The sequence below is a fragment of the Bison bison genome, unplaced genomic scaffold (genome assembly GCF_000754665.1).
Source record: "Bison bison bison isolate TAMUID 2011002044 unplaced genomic scaffold, Bison_UMD1.0 scf7180017864217, whole genome shotgun sequence".
NCBI lineage: Eukaryota > Metazoa > Chordata > Mammalia > Artiodactyla > Bovidae > Bison > Bison bison.
In genome coordinates this window covers 4,317,091-4,339,333 of record NW_011494789.1, presented here as the reverse complement: position 1 = coordinate 4,339,333, position 22,243 = coordinate 4,317,091, and the positions used below count along the sequence as shown (strand labels likewise).

Below are 22,243 nucleotides of genomic sequence, written 5' to 3'. Positions count from 1 at the left end.
AAAATATGTTATGTTTCTAGTTTGTAAAAGCCAGGTTCTGTTAAAAATTAGACATTTACTGGAAGATACACAGGAAAGATGTTAATAGAAGCTGCTGCCCAATAAAAGATCACTGGTGATTTGTTTTTCTTACTTTTAGTTATCCATATTTAATTTTTTCAGCAATAAAGACATATTAGTTAACTGCAATAAAAAACGAAATTAAAAGCATATTTACTCCACGAGACTAACGAATGCTTACTTACTTTCCGAATGTCATCTAAACAAGTAATTTCAGGTGACATTCCTCCATGTACACACAGAAACTGCTGGTTTAAGAGGGCAGCAAGAGGAAGACAGTCAAATGTTTCCATACACGCATCGTACACCTGTTCAGAATATTTGATTCGACCTATTAAAGGAAAAACAAAGGAAGAGAAACAGAATTTATCATACCTGAGAAAGGATACAGGCCAGATGATTATAAAGCTACTCCAAAGCCATTTAATGCAGGCAAATTAAAAAAAAAAATCATCTTTATAAAGATATTTCTGAAAAGTTGTGGATAAAGGGCAGACAAAGTCTCCATCTTTTTCTAAAGACAAGTGTGACCTTGGATTAAGTTTCTGGTTCTGTTGTCTTGGAAACCTGATAAAGTGAATGTAATCAGCTGTGTCATTAGGCAACGATGTTTATGGTAAAAATTACCCAATCACCTCAGTGCTCAGTTGCTAGTCATGTCCGACTCTTTCTGACCCCATGGTCTATACCTGCCAGGCTCTTCTGTCCATGGGATTTCGCAGGCAAGAATACTGGAGTCGGTTGCCATTTCTTTCCCCAGGGGATCCTCCAGACCCAGGGAACAAACCCACATTTCCCGCATTGGCAGGTGGGTTCTTTACCACTGTACTCCCTGAGAAACCCACCCAATTACCTGGTGGAAGCTACAGCTTTGGGCATCTCTGAGTTCGGTGACTCATGAGGTATGTCCCTGGTAGGACCCTGAAAGTTATGCCAATAAAGCTTTCACAAGTGATGCTGGCACTTGTGATGCATGAGGTTTCTAAGGCAGGGTGGCTGCCTAATCTGTCCAGTGTGGATACTGTTTCCTTGCACCTGCGCTGTGACTAGGAGCAGACTGGGGAAAGGGAAGGCAAGAGGCAAGAAACCTCTGGACTGAGGCATGTACTCTGTACTCCCAAGAGGACTGCTCCCTGAAAATGGATACCTGGCACTGCCTTCCTGGGTTGTGCTCTTTAGGATGGATGCCAAGCACCCATGCCCCATGGTCTCTCGTGAGTCTGAGAATTTTGTTGGTTCTAAAAAGCCTTTCTGGTGGTGTTGAAAATATATAAATAGAAACTGAAATTTTAGGAGTCATCAATAAAATGTCAATAATATTTTTGCTCAGGATTTTTAAGGACTTTAAGCAAATTATGTCCTATGCTCTTTTAGGTAAAAATGTTCATCTTAGTGAACTGTATTTTAACGTGGTGGTTGTTTTTGAGGCTACAGAACAGCAACAAAAATACTCCAATGGGCTGAGAGTTATCTAGTCATGATATATAATAGTTGAGGTCATGAGAGGTCATGAAAGAACAGGTAATAGTTGAAAAGTTGGAAGAGGGCTTCCCTGGTGGCTCAGATGGTAAAGAATCCTCCTGCAGTGAGGGAGATGCAGGTTCAGTCCCTGGGTCAGGAAGATCCCCTGGAGAAGAACATAGCAACCCACTCCAGTATTCTTGCCTGGAGAATTCCCTGGAAAGAAGAGCCTGGTGGGCTACAGTCCATGGGCTTACAAAGAGTTGGACATGACTGAGCAACTAAACAATAAAAAGTTGGAAGATGGCTTTAGTTTAAAGACAGAGGGAACATCTTCTTTGGCCTTGGGTTCAAAAACCCAATATGCTAGGAGGTGCATATTGGTAGACACGGCCAGAAGTTGTACAAGCAGGCAGCCCTACAGAACTGTGAGCTCCTTCTCCTCTTCCATGATTTCATGAAGATGACACAAAGCCTAACAGGGCCCAGACAGCAATGCTATAGCAAGTGAGTCAGACTATCCAGCTGGTAATTATTTCTGTGTTTAGTGCCTTCCTCTAACCTCCATGCTTTTGAAAAAGTATCAGAGTTCAAGTATCAGAGCCTGGTCCTGGCAAGGCTTTGGGGAATAAAATGCAGGGTGATGGGTCCAGATGTGGGTCAGAGTGCAATTCCTCGGTGGCAGGAATGACTGGAGAGAGATTCCTGAAGGGAAGGTGTAAACCAGTGGACCACTCTTCATCCCTGAAGGTGGATACTGTCCCTTTACTGACAATACCGATTAGGATTTGAGGACATTAAGGGAGTCTGTGGGTTCCTTTAGAGACTTTTTTTGTTGTTGTTGTTGTTGTTGTTGTTTTTTCCTGCAAGAGCGCCAGGTTAAAGCGACACTTGGCAAACCCCGAACAATAAGCACCCCCTACTCCACCTAACCTGTCCCCTCATCATCTAGGTCCCTTGGTACCACGTGAGCAGACGTGTCTATTAGTCTGAAAGTGTTTATAGCACAGCAGAAACTAACACAACACTTAAAACTGTACTCCAATTAAAACAAAAATGAAAGTTTATACCAAGACTGTTCTCTATCTCTGGTTCTTAATCTTGTCTGCCACTGGAATTAACTAACTGGGTTTAATTAAGACTCCACTCAACAAAATGGGGCCAGTGCCTGAATATTGGTAGAAATAAAAGAAAACCTCTGCCCCATTCTTACGTGTAGCCAGGTTTGAGATCAGTGACAAACGACCAATTTGAACCATAGGTAACCCACCTTTTTCAGGATCTCAGAGCAGGATACATGAGCTGAGAAAACAGAAAAGTCAAGTACTGCCTGAAGAGTTAGGAATATTCAAGAGAAAAAGAAAAAGGCTATCTTTAAAATGTTTTCACCTCTCCTTAGAATCATACTTTTGTAGCAAGTATTACTATCCAACTCCACTCATTGGGCCAGAGACCCTTGTGGCGTTAGCGAAAACTTGCCGCTCGTGTAGCACACTACCTACACTTGAGAGTTCACCGGCCAGCGGCCTCAACCCCAAGCTCTAACAATGTGCGGTCTTTAGAGACTTTTAAAGAATTCTGTATTACCACAAAGGTAATTAAAATCCATTTCACATTATATGCTGACTCTATTACAACATCCAAGTTAACAAGAGCCATGTCTTCTACATCTTTGTATCTGCTTGCAATTACATCCTTCTATTCTCCTTTGCATCTGAACACTACACCTTTGGCTATTTCAAAAGTAGACCCAGTAACAGCCATAAAAAGTTTTGAAGGAAAAAAAGGCAAGGAAAAAAAAAGCCTTTCATTTGTGGCCAGTGATTTACTTTTTCTCTTGTAAATCCATGGAGCCAGAGTTCTCCGTGTTGCCAACATCAATAAGCAATTCCTTTGTAAGAGTCCGAAGGGTGCATACAGGCAGGGATTTTAATTACTTATTAGTTCATGCTCCAAACACCATTTTACACCAATAAACTGCCTTTCAACTGTAAGAATGACTCAGAATAATTCCTTAGCCTATTTCCAGAAGAATGCCAAGTCTGAAGAAAGAAATACAGTGTCTTAACTCATTTTGTAAATTGAAAGAGGAAGTCACGAATCAAACTAAGCACACAACCAAAATATGAGTTACAGAATGTTATCATTTTTATGTTCTTCAAGTTTTTGAATAGGTACGTAAACACCAATTCTTCTTTTCTGAGCGGTTAGACTGAAGATGACTTAGTTTAACTGCATTTTCTATAATGGATATATAATTTTTGTATAGTAATATTTATTATATTATCTTTATTATATCTAATTATATATCTTTATTTATATTATCTTTATTAAAATTTGTTGAAGGCTCACAATGTTCCTGTGCCATCTTAAACACAGTGGAGTCTGGAACCTGACTACCTGGACTCAAACCTCAGCTCCACCACCTATTAGTAATAGTACTTTGGACAATTACTTAACTCTGTGTCTTCATCTTCTCATCTATAATTTGGGCCTAATAATAATACCCACCTACATTACAAGGTTGCTGTGAGGATCAAGTGAATTCACATACGTAAAATGCTTTGAAAAATGTGTGGCACAAAGTCAGTACTATGTAAGTTTGTTTTTGTTTTTTTTTAATATTATTTATTGGGCCACACCAGGTCTTAGTTACAGCATGCAGGATATTTGAGCTTCATTGTGGCATGCAGGATTTTTAGCTATGGCATGCAGGATCTAGTTCCCTGATTGAACCCAGGCCCCTATGCATTGGGAGCACAGAGTCTCAGACCCTGAATCACCAGGGGAGTCCCAGTAAGTGTTAACCAATAAAATTACCTTATTTTATCCTCAGAGAAACTCTATAAAGTAGGTACTATCACTGACTTCATTAAAAAGTTGAGGAAACTGGGCTCACTTGTCCAAAGCTGCAACTAGTAAGTAACGGAACTAGAACTTGAACCTGTTCATGCTCTTAACATGACGCCATACTCCTTCCAGTCTTTAAGTTAAATATTTAGTAGGAGAATCTAAAGCGCCAGATATATAGTTACCGAAGGTTAAATGAGCTGACCTGAGTGTTTTATTTTCATGATAAATTGTAAGGTACATCCCATAATGAAGCAAACGCGCACCTCGGTCACAGGATCACACTGATAACAAGTTCTAACCAGTATCCATAACAGAACATGAACGAAACAAAATTCTCATCAATATTCTTTCAAAGTAATTTTGAGAGTCAACACTATTTGCAAAAAACCATGAATTGCTCTAAACAGTGGTTATATATATTTGTTTTAATTTTTATTTGCTTTCTTTTTTTTTTTTTTTTAAAGGTAATAGGTTTAAAAAAAAGGCTCAAAATTAGTGTGTCTTTCCCCTCCTTTAGGCAACTAGTTTTCTGGGTGTCTTTATAAGATATTTGAGGCATATACATGCAAATATGTGTATTTCCCTCTCACAACAGCCTTTTGTTTTTTACATAAATGCAGCGTATGTACACGACTGACGTGACTTAGCAGCAGCAGCAGCATATGTACACTGTTTTCACTTGCTTTTTGGACCTTTTTTTCCTGGTTGTAATGTGTGGCATGTTGTATCTTAGTCTCCTGACCAGGGATGGAACTCAGCCTCTCAGCAGTGAAAGCATGGAGTCCTAACCACTGGCCCATCAGGGAATTCCTGCTTTTTTGGACTTAAAAACATATTCTGGAGATCATGCCACATCATTATATGAAGAGCTTTGTAATTTTTAAATATCTATATAATATTTCACTTTATGGATATAACACAATCTAAGGACACCAATCTCTTGCTACTGTAAATAATGCTTATGTAAGTAATGAACAATGGCAAACAATATTTGTTTATTAAAAAAAATCAACTTGTCATAACAGTACTATTTTCATTAGCAAAATTATAGGAGTTTCTGGAACGTCCTGTAATTTTAATAAATGTTTAACTACACATCAAAAAAGGGCCCCTGGAAAAAAGAAATTAATTTACTTAGAAATTTGAACCTAGAGCTATGAGATGGAATCATAAAACCACTAGGTTACTTGCTTTCTAAATATTATAGCAATAAAGAAATGTTTTTGCAAAGATAAATAATATGTCAAAAATTAACTGTGATACTTTGCTACTCAAATTATCTTTGAAAAACTTATCTCTGGATTTGAAAGAAATTTTAAAAATATCTGCAATATAAAGCACTTAAAAACCTGATATAATAAAAGCCTCCACCTGCCCCTTTTGGAAATATTAACAAGACTGCAGCTGCAAAATTTGGAACTAAGCATCACTTGGCAGTAATTATAAGTACTGATTCTAAATGCCACGGTGTCTCTATAAGAAAGATCAGCTTATCAGTAAAAACACTTGTGCAAAGCAGTACACATGCTCTTTCCTTATATAGGAAAAAAAAATTGAAACTGTACTTGAATTTGTGTGTTTATTCAAAGATTTATTTACATTTCAGATGCAGCGTTAGAATGAAACAGGAGTATGTTGGTAGATGAGAGAAAAAAATGTGGTTTAACTAAAAAATTAAAGCATGTGAAAAGTAAATAAAAACCTGAGATAAGAAATTCTGTGCAAAATGACACACTCAAAGTGTTTCCCAAAACTATTGTTGTATCTGCTAAAAAATAGCCTTAAACCAAGTATACTCATCAAAAAAAACTCTGAACAAAACAGAGGAAAAATTAGATTTACCTAAAAAACCCTGAATCTTAATTCAAAGGCATCCATACACCTCTTTCTTCATTTCTTGTATATTACTAAATATTGGGCATTCCAGGGCCTTTGTGAATTGCTTAATATGAATTGTTTATTTTCCCAGGTAAAGAAAGAGAGACATAATGAGAACCACTTTAACATTTGGCTTAGAAAAACAGTGCAAAATATTTCCAATTTTTCAATCACTTAATGGAGTGGTTCTCAAGTGACAAACAGTAGATGCGTGCCAAGCCTCTGTAACAGGTGTTCTTAACTGGCGGTGTGCTACAGAGCCACCTGAGATGCTTTAAAAAGCTAAAGATTTAACTTTAAATCTTTAAAGTTGGATAATTTGAAAGTTACCAGTTTAAAACCTTTTTATAATATTAAGAGTACTACATAGCCGTGATGAAAAGCTCATTCAAGGAGTCTAGGGCAAGACAAACAATTAAAAGTACTAATCTTCCTGATCTAACTCCCCACAGGTAATCATTGTGATCAATTATTTCTGCACCTTACATGTTTGTAATTTACAGAGGCAATCACACTATACATGTTCTGCAAATGGCTTTGGTCACCTAACAACAGATTTGAACATCTCTTCATATCAGGACATCTATATCCACCTTGATCTTACAACAGTTGCCTAGCATTCCATTTTTCAGATGTATTATCCCTTATTTAAGCAGCTCCTTACTGACATTTGCTTCCCTGGTAGCCCAGGTGGTAAAGAATCTGCCTGCAATTCGGGAGACCCAGGTTCAATCCCTGGGTAGAGAAGAACCCCTTGGAAAAGGGAATGGCTACCCACTGCAATATCCTTGCCTGGAGAATTCCATGGACAAAGGAGTCTGGCAGGTTACAGTCCATGGGGTTGCAAAGAGTTACACATGACTGAAGTGACTTAGCACACACATACAGGAGCATGTATGGAAGTTATTTGGAAACATTACCCCACTTTACATAAGGAACTTGATAATCTGCAGATTTTGGTATCTGCGGCAATCCTGGAGCAAATCCTTGGGGACATCAAGGGACGGCTGTGTGTGTGCATGTATGTATATATGTGTGTATAGATCTGAACTATTTCAGGATAGGTTTTTATATAGACAGAATAGAAATCTGTGTCTCAAATAGTGAGCTGCTGCTGCTAAGTCGTTTCAGTCGAGTCCGTGTGACCCCATAGATGGCAGCCCACCAGGTTCCCCAGTCCCTGGGATTCTCCAGGCAAGAACACTGGAGTGGGTTGCCATTTCCTTCTCCAATGCATGAAAGTGAAAAGCGAAATGAAGTCACTCAGTCATGTCCGATTCTTAGCAACCCCATGGACCACAGCCTACCAGGCTCCTCTGTCCATGGGATTGTCCAGGTAAGAGTACTGGAGTGAGGTGCCATTGTCTTCTCTGAAATAGTGAGCTAATAGTTACTAATTTTAAGTGATGTAATTGTGTGGACAATTTATATCTTTGGACTTTTTAATGCTTTCCAAATATTCCCATGGGGGAAACTCAAAAGTTATTTTTTAAAACAAGTGTCTTAAATAGTGGAACCTAGGTTCTCACTAGAAAATGAAACAAAACAAGAACAAAACAGAACAGGAAGTATTTGAGGTCCATTAGTTTCTTTTCTTTGTGTTTAATTTGCTTTGGGACGAGCTAAAGCATAACTTCTAAAAAGTTCTGTGATTATATATATGTGTAAGAAATGATTATACTTACATTCCTGTTTGAAGGTAAAATATTCTGTAAGATGCCTGCATTCATGATTTCCTCGAAGCAGAAACAATGTTTTGGGATGATTGATCTTTAAACTCCATAAATACAGCACACACTACAAGACAAACATAAGGATAAAATTTTTATTTTTGATCACGATTTATACAAGTTGAAATGACTTGCTGTAATGGCATATCTCATTGCTATTCCCAAGACAAAACATGAGGAATCCATCTTTTGAGTGTGACCTGCTGCTGTCGCCCTAGAATTCTTTTTTTTTTGTTTTTGTTTTGGCCTCACTGTGTGGCATGCAGGATCTCTGTTCCAGACCAGGGATTGAGCCCAGCCCCATGAAGTGGAAGCACAGAGTGCCAACCATTGGACCACCAAGGAATTCTCTGCCCTAACGCTTGAAAGAACATAGGAGAGTAGCCTTCACAGAAACCTCTTCTTACTTTCTGTTCCCATGTTCTATCCAAACATCTAGATCTCTATGATAAGGCCACCCACACACATACCTTAGTCCTGCTGCTGCTGCTAAGTCACTTCAGTCGTGTCCAACTCTGTGTGACCCCATAGACGGCAGCCCACCAGGCTCCCCCGTCCCTGGGATTCTCCAGGCAAGAGCACTGGAGTGGGTTGCCATTTCCTTCTCCAATGCGTGAAAGTGAAGAGCGAAACTGAAGTCGCTCAGTCGTGTCCGACTCCTAGCGACCTCATGGACTGCAGCCTACCAGGCTCCTCTGTCCATGGGATTTTCCAGGCAAGAGTACTGGAGTGGGGTGCCATTGCCTTCTCCAACCTTAGTCCTAAAACTTATATTTTATTTAGTGGAGAAACACTAGAGACATTTCCACTAAAATCAGGAACAAGAAAAGGATATGGACTATCACCACTACTATTCAACACTGTACTAGAGGTATTAGTCAACTGAATTCCACAAAAGAAGTCAATGAGAGGCTTAAGAATGAGTAAAAATAAAACTGTTCCTATTTGAAGATAATATAGTATCATACCTGATAAACTCCAGAAAAATCAATGACACAACTAACTAAAATAACAAAAAAGTCCAGTAACATGGAAGGATAGAAAATCAACATATGAAACCAGTAGTAGCCTTCATATATACAAACAATATGTAGGATGCAGTGGTAGACAAAACTCCATTTACAACAGCAGTAAAGAAGATTAAACACATAAGAATAAACTTAACAAGAAATATGCAAAACTCAAACCAGGAATAACTTGAAAAAACACTCCTGAAAGACACAAAAGGAGATATGAACAAATAGACTTTCCCTGTTTTTGGATAGGATGATTCAGCATTAAAAGAATATAGTTCTTCCAAGTTTATAAACTCATTGCATTTCCAATAGAAATACCACAAGCTATTCTATGGAATTAGATGAGTTGATAATTAAATTTATATGAAAAAATAAACATGCATGAATAGCCAGGAAACAGCCAGAAAAACACTGAAAAAGAGTGTTAAGACATACTGTACAATTTCTAAATTAAAACAGTGGTCCTGGCACATATGTAAATAAATATACCAGTGGAACAAAATGGTCAGAAATTAATCCACATATTAATCCACGTAAATCCAAGCTCCAGGAGTTGGTGATGGACAGGGAAGTCTGGTGTGCTGCAGTCCATGGGGTCATAAAGAGTCGGACACGTCTGAATGACTGAACTGAACTGAATTGAATCCATGCATACATAAAAATTTAAGATATAAGAGAAGTGGCATACATTTATTTTTAAAACATATATAAATATATCTGTATATGTTTAACCTATCTCTGAAAGATCATATAAGAAACTCTTAACAGTGGATCGTATGGGTACAATGGCTAGTACATTAGAAGATGTTTAATTGCACTACTAATCAAAGAAATATTAATTGAAGCAACAATATACCCATCATTTTGGTAAATGTTAGAAAATGAGATAAAACCAAATTCTGGAAAGAGAACATGAATTCTTAGGTGTTGCTAGTAGGCATATAGACTGTTACAGCTATTCTAAAGAGTGATCTGAAATACTCAATTCATGTATGGGTCATACCCTTTTCCCTAGCAATCCCAGTCTTAATCATACATCATTTTGTTTTTCGTTGCTGTTGACTTGCTCAGTCACGTCCGACTCTTTTGTGACCCCATTGACTGTAGCCCCCCAGGCTTCTTTGTCCACAGGATTCTCCAGGCAAGAATACTGGAGTGGATTGCCATTTCTTGCTTCAGGGGATCTTCCTGACCCAGAGATTAAACCCGTGTCTTCTGCATTAGCAGACAGATTTTTTACCACTGAGCCACTAGGGAAAGCCATAGAGGAACTACTAATAAAACATGGGACCATAAATGGATTTATACAAGGGTGTTCCTCACAACAGTGTTCATTATAAAAAGAAACTGGAGTCAACCAAGTTGTCCACCATTGAGAACGAGAACTAAAATGTCATAGATGTTATACTACGGAATACAATGGAATAGACAGAAACCCACATAGATCTGTAAAACATAATGATACATGAAAACCAAAATCAACAGAAGCTTGTTAGAATACAGAGATTCCCAGGGTCTACCCCAGACCTAAAAAAATCAGAAATTTTGGGGTGGGGTCTAGCAATTTGTTTTTGAAAAAACCCTCCGGGTAATTATGATGCCTGCGAAGAGTTTGAGAATGACTGAACAGCACCATATATTTATGCAAAACTAAAAAATATTTTTTCCTCAAAAACGTTATATGCTAAAAAGTTAAATAATTAATATATGTATCCTGAGGTATATACCAAATACAACACAAACGTGTACACTTGGGAGAGGGAGTAAGGAAAATAGAGGTCACAGATTAAAAAAAAAAAAACCAGTAGAGGGACTTTTTAGGAAAAACTAGCAATAAATATGCCATGACCTGAAGGGCTGAATTCAACCAAGATTTCCTACCTCCTAAAAGGAAAGACATCAAAATTCTGAATCCAGACACTTCTCTGAGTCCTCTACTAATTCACCAGCATCTTCTGCCTATTGATTCCTGAATGAGACTTCTAACCAGTCTCCCTGAACCCACTCTTGGGCTCCTAGAGTCAGTCTACCACATAATAGCTAGAGTAACTGTTCTAAAACATGAATGGAAGTTATATCACTGCCATGCTTAAAAAACAAAAAGCATATAAACAAAAAAAGCTCTAGAGGATTTTCATTGCGTTCAGAATAAAACCCAAACTCTACCATGGTTTGCAAAGCCTGACATCATGCAACCCCTGCCTATCTCTCTGATGCACCATCCACATTGTCCCCTTACTCATTTTGTCTAGCCACGCTGACCTTGCTTCTGTTCCTGAGCTGTCTTAGGCTCGTTCCTTCCTCAGAGCTCTACTTGGCCTCTGCCTGGAAGGTACTCGCCCCACCTCTATTTACGGGTGGCTCATTCTCTCAGGTCATTCACATTTTCTATTCAAATGTTACCTCTTCAAGTAGAACTTCCCTGACCTCCAACTAAATTGAAAGTGAAAGTGTTAGTTGCTTGCTGCTGCTGCTGCTAAGTCGCTTCAATCGTGTCCGACTCTGTGCGACCCCTAGACGGCAGCCCACCAGGCTCCCCCGTCCCTGGGATTCTCCACGCAAGAACACTGGAGTGGGTTGCCAGTTCTTTCTCCAATGCATGAAAGTGAAAAGTGAAAGTGAAGTCGCTCAGTCGTGTCTGACTCTTAGCGACCCCATGGACTGCAGCCTACCAGGCTCCTCCATCCATGGGATTTTCCAGGCAAAGAGTACTGGAGTGGGTTGCCATTGCCTTCTCCGGTTAGTTGCTTAGTCACGTCCAACTCTTTGTGACTCCCTGGACTGTAGCCTGTCAGGTTCCTGTGTCCATGGGATTCTCCAGGCAAGAGTATTGGAGTGGGCAGCCATTCCTTTCTCCAGGAGAACTTCCTGACCCAGCGATCGAATGTGGGTCTCCTGCATTGCAGGTGGATTCTTTACCATCAGAGCTACCAGGGAAGCCCCAAATGAGCTACTCCTGTCCCCTTTAGTCCTTTACCCTGACTTGATTTTCATGGACACTAAACAAATATAAAGATGCTGTCTCTCTTACTAGAAAACACAAGAAAGGACTTGGTTATGCTTGTTTATCTTCACATCCCCAGAATGATAACAATGTCTCTCAACTTAGGTACTATTAACATAAACAATTCTTTGTTGCAGGATGCTTTGCATGCCTGTGTGCTAAGTTGCTTAGTCATGTCTGACTCTTTGCGACCCCATGACTGTAGCTCGCCAAGTAGAACTTTATGTGACAAACCATTCAGGTCATTGTACATAATTATATCTGTAGTATAATTTCACAAAAAGTGAAATTGTTAGATCAAAATATGTGTATGTTTTAAGGAAGATAATGCAAAACAACCATTATAAAATGTAAACACACAGACACATACAAATATAATTAGATGGCTTTTCCCTTTTGGGGCCTGACTTCCGTTTGCAACATACCAACTTTCACAATATTCCAAGGAAAAATTAGATTAAATTCATATATAAACATAGAAAGCACTTTCTCTTTTCTATACTTACCTTTCCAAGAACGTGATATACCTTTGGATTTATTTGGTCCTTATTTCTGCCTTCTGAAATGACCAACTAACCTTTCTGAAGTAATGAGCTATAAAAAGCACAATGCACATCCACTCTACAATGTAATTCGGTTGATATACTTCTTGGCCCCTAATTTCAAGTTTTATTCCCTTGTACTATACATCAGGATACAATTTTATGATTTTTTGTACACAACAAAGAAAGGTCATGATTATCAAAAGATCTCTTTATATACTAGTGGGTAAAAGAGGATCCCATGTTTACTTGGACTAATCACCTAGTACCAGGGAGTGGACTGCCACGACTGGCTCAAACCAGCCAGAAGAATTCATCCCCTTGGGCTGGGATAAGGGCCTTCCCTCCCCAGCACTGAAAGTTCTCCCGGAACCCCCAATCCCATTTATTTGAACAAAACAAGGATTTTGCTAGTAAGGAATAAGAAGAGAAAAAGTAGACAATAAGCAGTACCTGCTACAAACTGAATTATCCAAAGAGGAATGGTGAAATAAATTATGGTATTTATGCTGCTGATCACGTTTTTAGAGAAATTTTAATGACAGAGAAAAGTGTTCTCAACACAACGTTCAGGAGGGGGAAACGATTACAAAAGAGAACGTACAAAACAATCTCAACTTTCTTTGAAAATTGTATATACATGTAAAAGGAGAAAAAAATGCAAGGAAATATAACAAAATAGTAACAGTAATTATTTCATTTATAAATGTTTTTGTTAGATTCTGCATTTCCCAATTTTTCTACCCCAAAAAATGACTATTTATAACAAAAAATTGTCATCAGGGCTCCATTACCTTATTTTCCTGTTTGACAAACATAACATTCATGTTTATCAAGCACACTGATAAAAAATTATTGTTCACTTATATACTTATATCATGTTGGACTAAGCTGTAGCTTACAGAAATCTATAACCTTATTGGTTTATAAGTGACTTCCAACTAACACCAGATATCTCCTACAGTTTAATTTTAAAACTGGTGTGATACAGTACTGTCACTTTAAAGTTTTGATTAATTTATTTCTTAAACTACTCCAGAAAAACACTTTAAGGTAGCCAAACATCAAGTAACAAGATAAAGCCAAATACAACCAATGATTTATTAACATCCATTCAACCAACAAATACCGAGTGCCTGCTGCTGCTGCTGCGTCACTTCAGTCGTGTCTGACTCTGTGTGACCCCACAGACAGCAGCCCACCATCCCTGGGATTCTCCAGGTAAGAACACTGGAGTGGGTTGCCATTTCCTTCTCCAATGCATGAAAGTGAAAAGTGAAAGGGAAGTCGCTCAGTCGTGCCTACAATGTGTCAAAACCTAACAGATTTCCCTGGTAATCCGGCAGGTAAGACTCTCTGCTCCCAATGCAGGGGCAGTCTGGAGGCAAGGCATTTAGAATTTGGGATACTGGCAAGACAACCCTGAGGTTTTCTGACTCATGAATTTAGACTGTCTAACTGAAGAGTAAGATCCATTTCTCCTGTTTCTTGTTTTTTTGGCAGCTTTAGAACCACAGCTGCTTCTCTTGTTGAGAACCAGGTGACATGGTTGACTTGTATTTAGCAGACATGCTGCATGAACAATAAACCTTTAGCCACCAGAAGCGTACTTAGTACAGTGAGCCCCCGCTGTGAGGGAGAGGCAGAACTGAGGACTTCGAGAACAACAAGCGGACTCGATGTCTCATCTCAAACCTATTCTGGGGACACAATAATTCAATTACCTGAACTATTTCAAAAGCTACTTTTCTTTGCCGACCACATACAGCTGAATCAATAGACATTAAATATGAATGTACTAAGTCCTTCTGCTAGCTTTTTAAAAAGTATTTATTTAGGTCTTAGTTGTAGCATGCAAGATTTTCGATCTTTGTTGCGGTGTGGTTTGTGGGATCTAGTTCCCTGACCAGGGATAGAACCTGGGCCCCCTGCACTGGGAGCATAGAATCTTAACCAATGGACCACCAGAGAAGTCCCTCTGTTAGGTTTTAAAATAGTTTTATTTTTCATATGTAAAAGCTTATATTAATACTTTGTTTTAAATCTAACCATTTTTCTGTCATCATACAGTTTTCAAAATAAATAAATTGTGAGTTTTCATTAACTTCATTAACTGTAATTATTTTTCCTTCAATGAACATGTACTTACTATGTGCAATAGTATCAGAAATTATTCCTACAATAGGTTAAATGCCTGATTATTTAGCATTGGCAGTTAATCTATGCATTCAGTGTAGCCCAACAGCTTATGGTTTTACAATTAAGGTGAGCTAATCCAAACCCCATTTAGGGTGAAAAGCAATTTAAGTTATTTATATATAGCCTGTACACTACCTCCAAAGAGGAAAGGTTGGTAAACACTTAAGTTGTTTGCAAAACTGGGTTAATACAGCCTTCCACATGTCAGATTTTTACTGGCAAATAAAAGAAATAGTTTTTTAATATCAATTTCTATCATTTTACTTAATGAAAGTAACAAAGTTTATAAATCCTGCAAGTGTTCATTTTAATTTCTTCTACTGAAGAAAGAAAATTTAAAAATCTTAAGAATACAATATGATAGTTTCAATATATCCAGTTTAATATTTACCTCTATACTGAAATAGCCTCTGTCCACGTAGTCACCCAGAAAGAGGTAGCGTGTATTACTAGGTGATCCTCCAACTTCAAACAACTTCATCAGGTCAAAGAATTGTCCATGAATGTCACCACATACTAGGAGGGAAAAAAGACATAAGGTGAGGCGAAAAATTATGTTTTAGAAGAGAAAGAGCATTACACTGTTAAGACCACAGTTTAACTTTTAACTTAAATCATTCTAGCTTTTGACTGGACTGCTTGATAACTGCAGGTAATCTATCAATTTGAAACAGTCCTACTGGAAATATTAGACATTTTAAATTGTATTTCTTCAATGAAAAATAAACATATCAAACAATCGTGAGACTGCTCACAATTCCTAGAATAATTATTACACATTTTAGTCGATGATGATTTGTAATCATTCCTCAAACTAGCTCAAATCTGTAGTCATTCCTCAATCTAGCGCAAATCTAAGTGCCACTGTGCAGACCCTTCTCATACCCGTGACTGGAGCATCTACTTCTATCATAGTCTTCTCTTGTCTCAGTATGGCAGCCCCATCATTGATTATTTTTAAGGCTACTTCCTCTTCCAGTCGCCCTTCCTTCACCAAATGGTTTTTCAAAACATCAATTTTAGGTTTCCCATTCTCAAATACTTCCTTCAAAGAAAGCCGCTGGGTCGGAGGAAAGGGGACAGCTAGAAAGAAAAGAAAAAAAAAATTTAAACAGCTGAAGATATAGAAAACCCCCATAAACACATCACTTTTACATAACAAATTGTCTAAAACATCATCATGATTTAACATCCACAGCACCAGAACTACATGGGGAAAAAAACTAAAGATACTATATATTATAGATGATTGATTCTAATTTTTTAGAAGGCCACAAAGTCATTTAAAAGATCTAGAGGTGTATAAATTATGCCTTACATATAAACATGAAACACTTGATTCAGTAAATAAGCTAACAGTGAGACAATGAATATATTTTTTCTATGAAAAAGTATTCAAAAAGAAACTACGGTTTAAAAAATGAAGGACAAGAAACCACAACACTACTAAAAATGCATTTATTTCCTTCAAAGAATAGACATAATGAAGCCATGTCTTGGAAGTTTGACTTCAGTTCCTATTTAGGGGAATCATAAATGTATGATTTTACTACTAATGCAATGTATGATTCTATTATTAATAATACATACACAAGTGTATGTATGTATTATTAAAAGGTGAAAGTGAAAGTCACTCAGTTGTGTCCGACTCTTTGTGACCCCACGGACTATATAGTCCATGGAATTCTCCAGGCCAGGATACTGGAGTGGGTAGCCTTTCCCTTCTCCAGGGGATCTTCCCAACCCAGGAATCAAACCCAGGTCTCCTGCATTGCAGGCGGATTCTTTTACCAGCTGAGCCACAAGAGAAGCCCTATTAAAAGGTAGTCGCTTAAAATATTAGTCATAATAAGAACACAACTAACAGAATGGAGCTCTTTCACAAAATAACTTGCTATAGTAACAGAGCACAAACTTAAGAAAAATAGATATGGGAGGTCTAGTTTTGTTTTCTAATCTGGAAATGCTAACAACTAACTTCAGTTTACACTAGATATAAAGATTATATACAACATCACAGTAAATTAGTAACTTGAACAGAAAAAAATTTTTGATGTTTTAAAACTGGCTATCATCTCTTCTTTTACCTATCTTTAAAACAGTCTACTTTTAGATTTCCTGTGACCTATAGCCATAAGTCTATAAACCATACATTTTAAAGAAGAGGTTCATGTTATTTCTTTTTCATTTTTGGTCACATGGGATCCAAGTTACCTGACCAGGGATCAAACCCGTGCCCCGTGAACCAGGAGCACAGAGTCCCAACCACTGTACTGCTGGGGAAGTCCCAACAGAGGGGTTCATTTTAATCTGTGCTTATGTCTGATGATTTCACTTCTAGCTTTATGGAAGTGTTATTAAGAACCAACTTCTACAGGCACTTACACAATTTTAAACTTGCTCTAGCCATACCATTTTGTATTATTCAAAAGTAAAGAAAGTCCTATAGTAGGTTTTGTAATACTCTTGGCTGCAACTTGGCTCATTTTGACTATTCAAAGCCCACTGAAAGAAATCATAGTAGCTATCCAACCGGCAAATATTACACTGAGACAGGGGATGACATGCTGCTGCTGCTGCTGCTAAGTCGCTTCAGTCGTGTCCAACTCTGTGCGACCCCATAGACGGCAGCCCACCAGGCTCTCCCGTCCCTGGGATTCTCCAGGCAAGAACACTGGAGTGAGCTGCCATTTCCTTCTCCAATGCATGAAAGTGAAAAGTGAAAGTGAAATCGCTCAGTCATGTCTGACTCTTAGTGACCCCATGGACTACAGCCTACCAGGCTCCTCCATCCGTGGGATTTTCCAAGCAAGAGTACTGGAGTGGGTTGCCATTGCCTTCTCCGGAAGGGGACCACATACACCCCAGTTTACTCAAGACAGTCCTAGATTTCAGTCATTCTCCTAGTGTAACTGTTAACAGCATCCCCTTTCACTCTCAAACCACCTCAATTTGGAGGACAAATTTAGTGTTAACTTGTGTGATTCATACCGTACACCAATATACTATCTTAATAGGATAATCTACATCTATTATAAGACAAAAATATTATGATGGGTTTTTTATTTACTCATCTAGTGAGTCTATAAAACAGGGTAAAGGTTAGTCCTGAACAAGTTTACTTACATTTTTACTAAAATAGCAATGGTACTATGGTTGTGTTAAATAATAATAATAAACCTTTTGTATTTTAGTGATTCTTACTGAAATATTTTTAAATGAAGGTAAATGCTATTTGGGATTTGCTTCAAAATTATGGGAGAAACAAGCAATAGTATAGAGTAGGCACAGCGTGTGGCGTAAGCCCTCTTGGAGGAGGTTGCCATTAGACCCACTACAGAGCCATCAAGCAGGTGACCCATTTTTTCCAGTAGTCATGTATGGATGTGAGAGGTGGACCATAAGAAAGCTGAGAGCTGAAGAACTGATGCTTTCAAACTGTGGTGTTGGAGAAGACTCTTGAGAGTCCCTTGGACTGCAAGGAGATCAAATCAGTCAATCCCAAAGTAGATTAACCGTGAATATTCCTTGGAAGGACTGATGCTGAAGCTGAAGCTCCAATACTATGGCCACCTGATGCGAAGAGCCGACTCACTGGAAAAGACCCTGATACTGGGAAAGATTGAGGGCAGGAAGAGAAGGGAGCAACAGAGGATGAGATAGTTAGATAGCATCACTGATTCAGTTGATATGAATTTTGAACAAAGTCCAGAAGTGAAGAACGGGGGAGCCTGGTGTGCTGCACTCCATGGGGTTGCAAAGCTCATGCCCACTAAGCTCAGATAATCAGCACCTTCATTCTCAGTCATCACACAGGCACAGTTTACTCGTCTTCGTGTCCTTACTCCCAGCCCTTATGTGGCCACATGGATACAAGGAGTGCAGAATTTCTGAGTGGAAAAAAAGGGGATCTAGAGAAATGCTTCATAAACTGTCTTGGGAACTGCCCCCACCCTAGCACCAACAGGTAGAAAACTAAACTTTGTAAAATGCAGTAAAAATAAATTACTAGAAAAATAATCACAGGCACAGATGTTGTGCTGATGTCGAGCTGCTATGAAAGTTTTTAAATGCTCACTACTCTCTGTACTTACTTCACTTAGCACCAATTGGTGGACAGACACTGGTTCACAGACCACACTTTCTAAGTCAGACTGGTTTGGATAAATATGGATTTAGCGGAACAAGAATAAGACTAGAATGAAAACTTAAATATTATGTATATACATGTGTTCAAGCCCAAGTTTGAGTTTTAACAAGTTTCAAACTGCCTTTAATGACCTACAGAATTTCACTGATTAAAAAAATACAATCTAAGCACTTGGACTCTGAAGTTTAAGCTTCTAACATCTTACCCATGCTTTAAACTATGAAGTATTTAGACTGTAACACTGAGGTTTAGTACTTGTTTCCTTTCAAGTCATAAATAAACCATATGCCGCCAGACATAGAAGTTCCCCTTCTTCATTTCTGTGGCTGTGTTGCCTCTTTATTCCATTTCTAAACCTATCATCCTTCCAAAACCAAGTCTTAGGACAATTTTTCAAATTTCCAAGAAAAGATACTCAAGTGTAATTACAAGAGTAGTAAGTAATTCCAGACATTTTATTTGTTAAAAAAATTATGCTAGCCAAAGTAGGCATTTTAATTTTTTTTCTAAATATATATATGTTTTATTGAAGTACAGTTGACTTACAATGTTTCAGGACCAAATTAGGCGTTTTTAAATGAAAGAATCAAAATGTCGGTAGTGCCAGCACTCAAGTTATTGCTTTACTGGTTATTTCATATTGTCACTTGGGGGACTGGATCCTTTATTTTTAACCTAGGCTCATCATTTTAAAAGCTACAATCCTTATCAACAAGAAAGCGGGTTAATAGAGGGATTAAAGGGTCTCAAAACGCAAGCATAGAGTTAAAAAAATTTTGACTATGAATCAAAACATCATTTACCCAGAAATATGATAATTTAGGGGTTAACAAACTACAGTACACTTTTTTTGGGGGGGGAGAGGAGGTTCTTGTTATTCAAAGATGACTGGTACTAGAAAAGGCCACTTAGGCCTTCCCTGGTGGCTAGGAATCCACCTGCCAATGCAGGAAACAAGGTTCAATCCCGGTCCGGGAGGATCCCACATGCCATGGAGCAACTAAGCCCATGCGCCACAACTACTGAGCCCGCGCTCCAGAGCCCACGAGCTGCAGCTACTGAGCCCACGAGCTGCGGCTACTGAGCCCACACACCACAGCTCCTGCACGCTCTCAGGCCTGTGAGCCACAGCTACTAGAGACTGTGCTCCACAACTAGAGAAGCCACCACAGTGAGGAACTAGGCAGCAGCTCTTGCTCATCACAACTAGAGAAAGCCCACGCAAGGCAACGGAGATCCAGCGCAACCAAAAATAAATAATAATTAAGTAATTGTTTAAAAAAGAACAGGCTACTTAAAGTGTATCCACATTAAAAAAAAATAGTCATAAAAAACAGTGGAGGGAAATCATTCAGCTTTTTATCTTTAAAAATAAGGGACTTTCCTAGTGGTCCAGTGGCTAAGATTCTGTGCTCCCAATGCAGGAATCCTGGGTTCAATTCCTGGTCAGGGAACTAGATCCCACATGCCAACTAAAGATCATGTGTGTCAAAACTTAAGACCCAGCACAGCCAAATACATAAATAAATGAGAAAGTAAAAACTGTAGAAATGATTTTATTTCATAATTAAACTAGCTGCAACATGATTATAAAGGGAGTTGTTTGTACAAATACAACCAAGAATTTCAACATAAACCTTCTGAAAACTGATGAGCCCTCCAGACTCTTAAATCCAACAGTCTATTTAAAATCTACTCAGATGTCTAAGAGGCATGTACAATTTAACATGTTATGGAAAGAACCTGTGTGTCCATTGATGGATGAACAAAGATGTTATGGTACATACGTACACAATGGAGTATTATTCAGCCTTAAAAAATGAGAAAGTCTTATAATTTGCAACAATATGGATGGATTTGAAGGCATCATGCTAAAAGTGAAATATGTCAGGCAAAGAAAGACAAAATCCTGTATGGTAGCACTTACATATGGAATCTAAAAACGATTCTCATAGAACAGGAGATCAGACTCACAGTTACCAAAGGAGAAGGTTGGGAGGAGGGAGAAATGGAGGAAAGGGGTAGCAAGATACAAATTTTCAGTGAAAAGGTAAATAAGCACTAGGAATGTAAGGTACTGTAATGGTAATAGCTAACACTGCTGTATAATATATAAGAAAGTTAAGAGAATAAATCTTAAGAGTTTTCATTGTTGTTATTATTGTTCAGCTGCTAAGCCATGATGGACTCTTTGCAACCCCTTGGACTGCAGAGTCAGGTTCCTCTGCCCTTCACTATCTCCCTGAGTTTGCTCAAACTCATGTCCATTGAGTCAGTGATGCCATCCAACCATCTCATCCTCTGTTGCCCCCTTCTCCTCCTGCCCTCAATCTTTCCTAGCATCAGGGTCTTTTCCAATGAGTCAGCGGCTCCTTATGTAAGATTATGTAACTCAGAGAATCAAACTTCCACTCATGTACACGTCTTCCATTTCAGTTCCTTCTCAATCCTAAGAAAAGCATTAATAGAAGGATTTTTTTCACCCCACTGTTAAAACAGAATCATTGTTGACATGGTTGATGACCAAATCCAAATCACATTTTGGACATTTTGCAAGGAATATTACAAAACAAAGCATTTGTCTTTGCCTCATCTCTCTCCTCAAAAGTAGAAGCACAGTAAGTAATAAAACAAACTATTTTCATCACCAAGTAAATAGTGATTTTCTGTATTCTTTAATAATTCATATAGCGAATGCCCAGTCTATTAATGTTTCAGCAGGAAAATACCGCACTGAGACCTCTATCAGTCTGCATCTTCGGGTAGGACATTTTAGCATTCTAGTCCGTCCCAGGTGATGCCAGTTGTAAAGAATCTGCCAGTGCAGGAGATGTAAGAGACACAGTTCCATCCCTCGGTCAGCAAGATCCCCTGGTGTAGGAAATGGCAACCCATCCCAGTATTCTTGCCTGGAAAATTCCATGGACAGAGGAACCTGGCAGGCTACAGTCCATGGGGTCACAAAGAATGGGACATGACTGAGGGACTGAGCATAGTCAGTCTAAGAAGTCAGGAGAAGAGGGGAGAGGAGGCACATGGTGCTCTCTTTCACTCTCTAAGTCTGGAACGTTCTTTAAAGACCTCTTTTCAAAGCACTTTCTTTTTCTGAGCTGCTATTCCCCAGAGGGAGCCAGGGTCATGGCATCTTGTCTCAAGAAGCAAGAGGGAAGTAGAGCCAATGGAAACACCACTGTCCTTGGTCCATGGATGGCATTAAAATATAAGGTAGGGTGAAAACTCAGCTGTCAGGGACTCAGAGGGAGTGAGTCAATTTGAAAAGACAATGGAATTCTCTTTTTCCCACAAAATAGTGATTATACATATATGTGTGTGTGTGTGTGTAGGAGGAG

The 22,243-nt window shown here is 38.6% G+C and overlaps 1 protein-coding gene across 5 annotated transcripts in view; it reads right to left on the bottom strand.

The window, feature by feature from the left end:
- Positions 1–22,243, bottom strand: part of PPP3CC (protein phosphatase 3, catalytic subunit, gamma isozyme) — an 85,630-nt gene that overhangs the window by 37,804 nt on the left and 25,583 nt on the right. For all 5 annotated transcript variants that reach the window (XM_010845476.1, XM_010845473.1, XM_010845475.1 and 2 more), the window contains exons 2-5: positions 15,629–15,826; positions 15,135–15,259; positions 7,938–8,049; positions 246–391 (exon numbers count right to left, since the gene is read on the bottom strand). In XM_010845476.1, the coding sequence (XP_010843778.1) occupies positions 246–391; positions 7,938–8,049; positions 15,135–15,259; positions 15,629–15,826 (581 nt within the window). The remainder of the gene's footprint in view (positions 1–245; positions 392–7,937; positions 8,050–15,134; positions 15,260–15,628; positions 15,827–22,243) is intronic.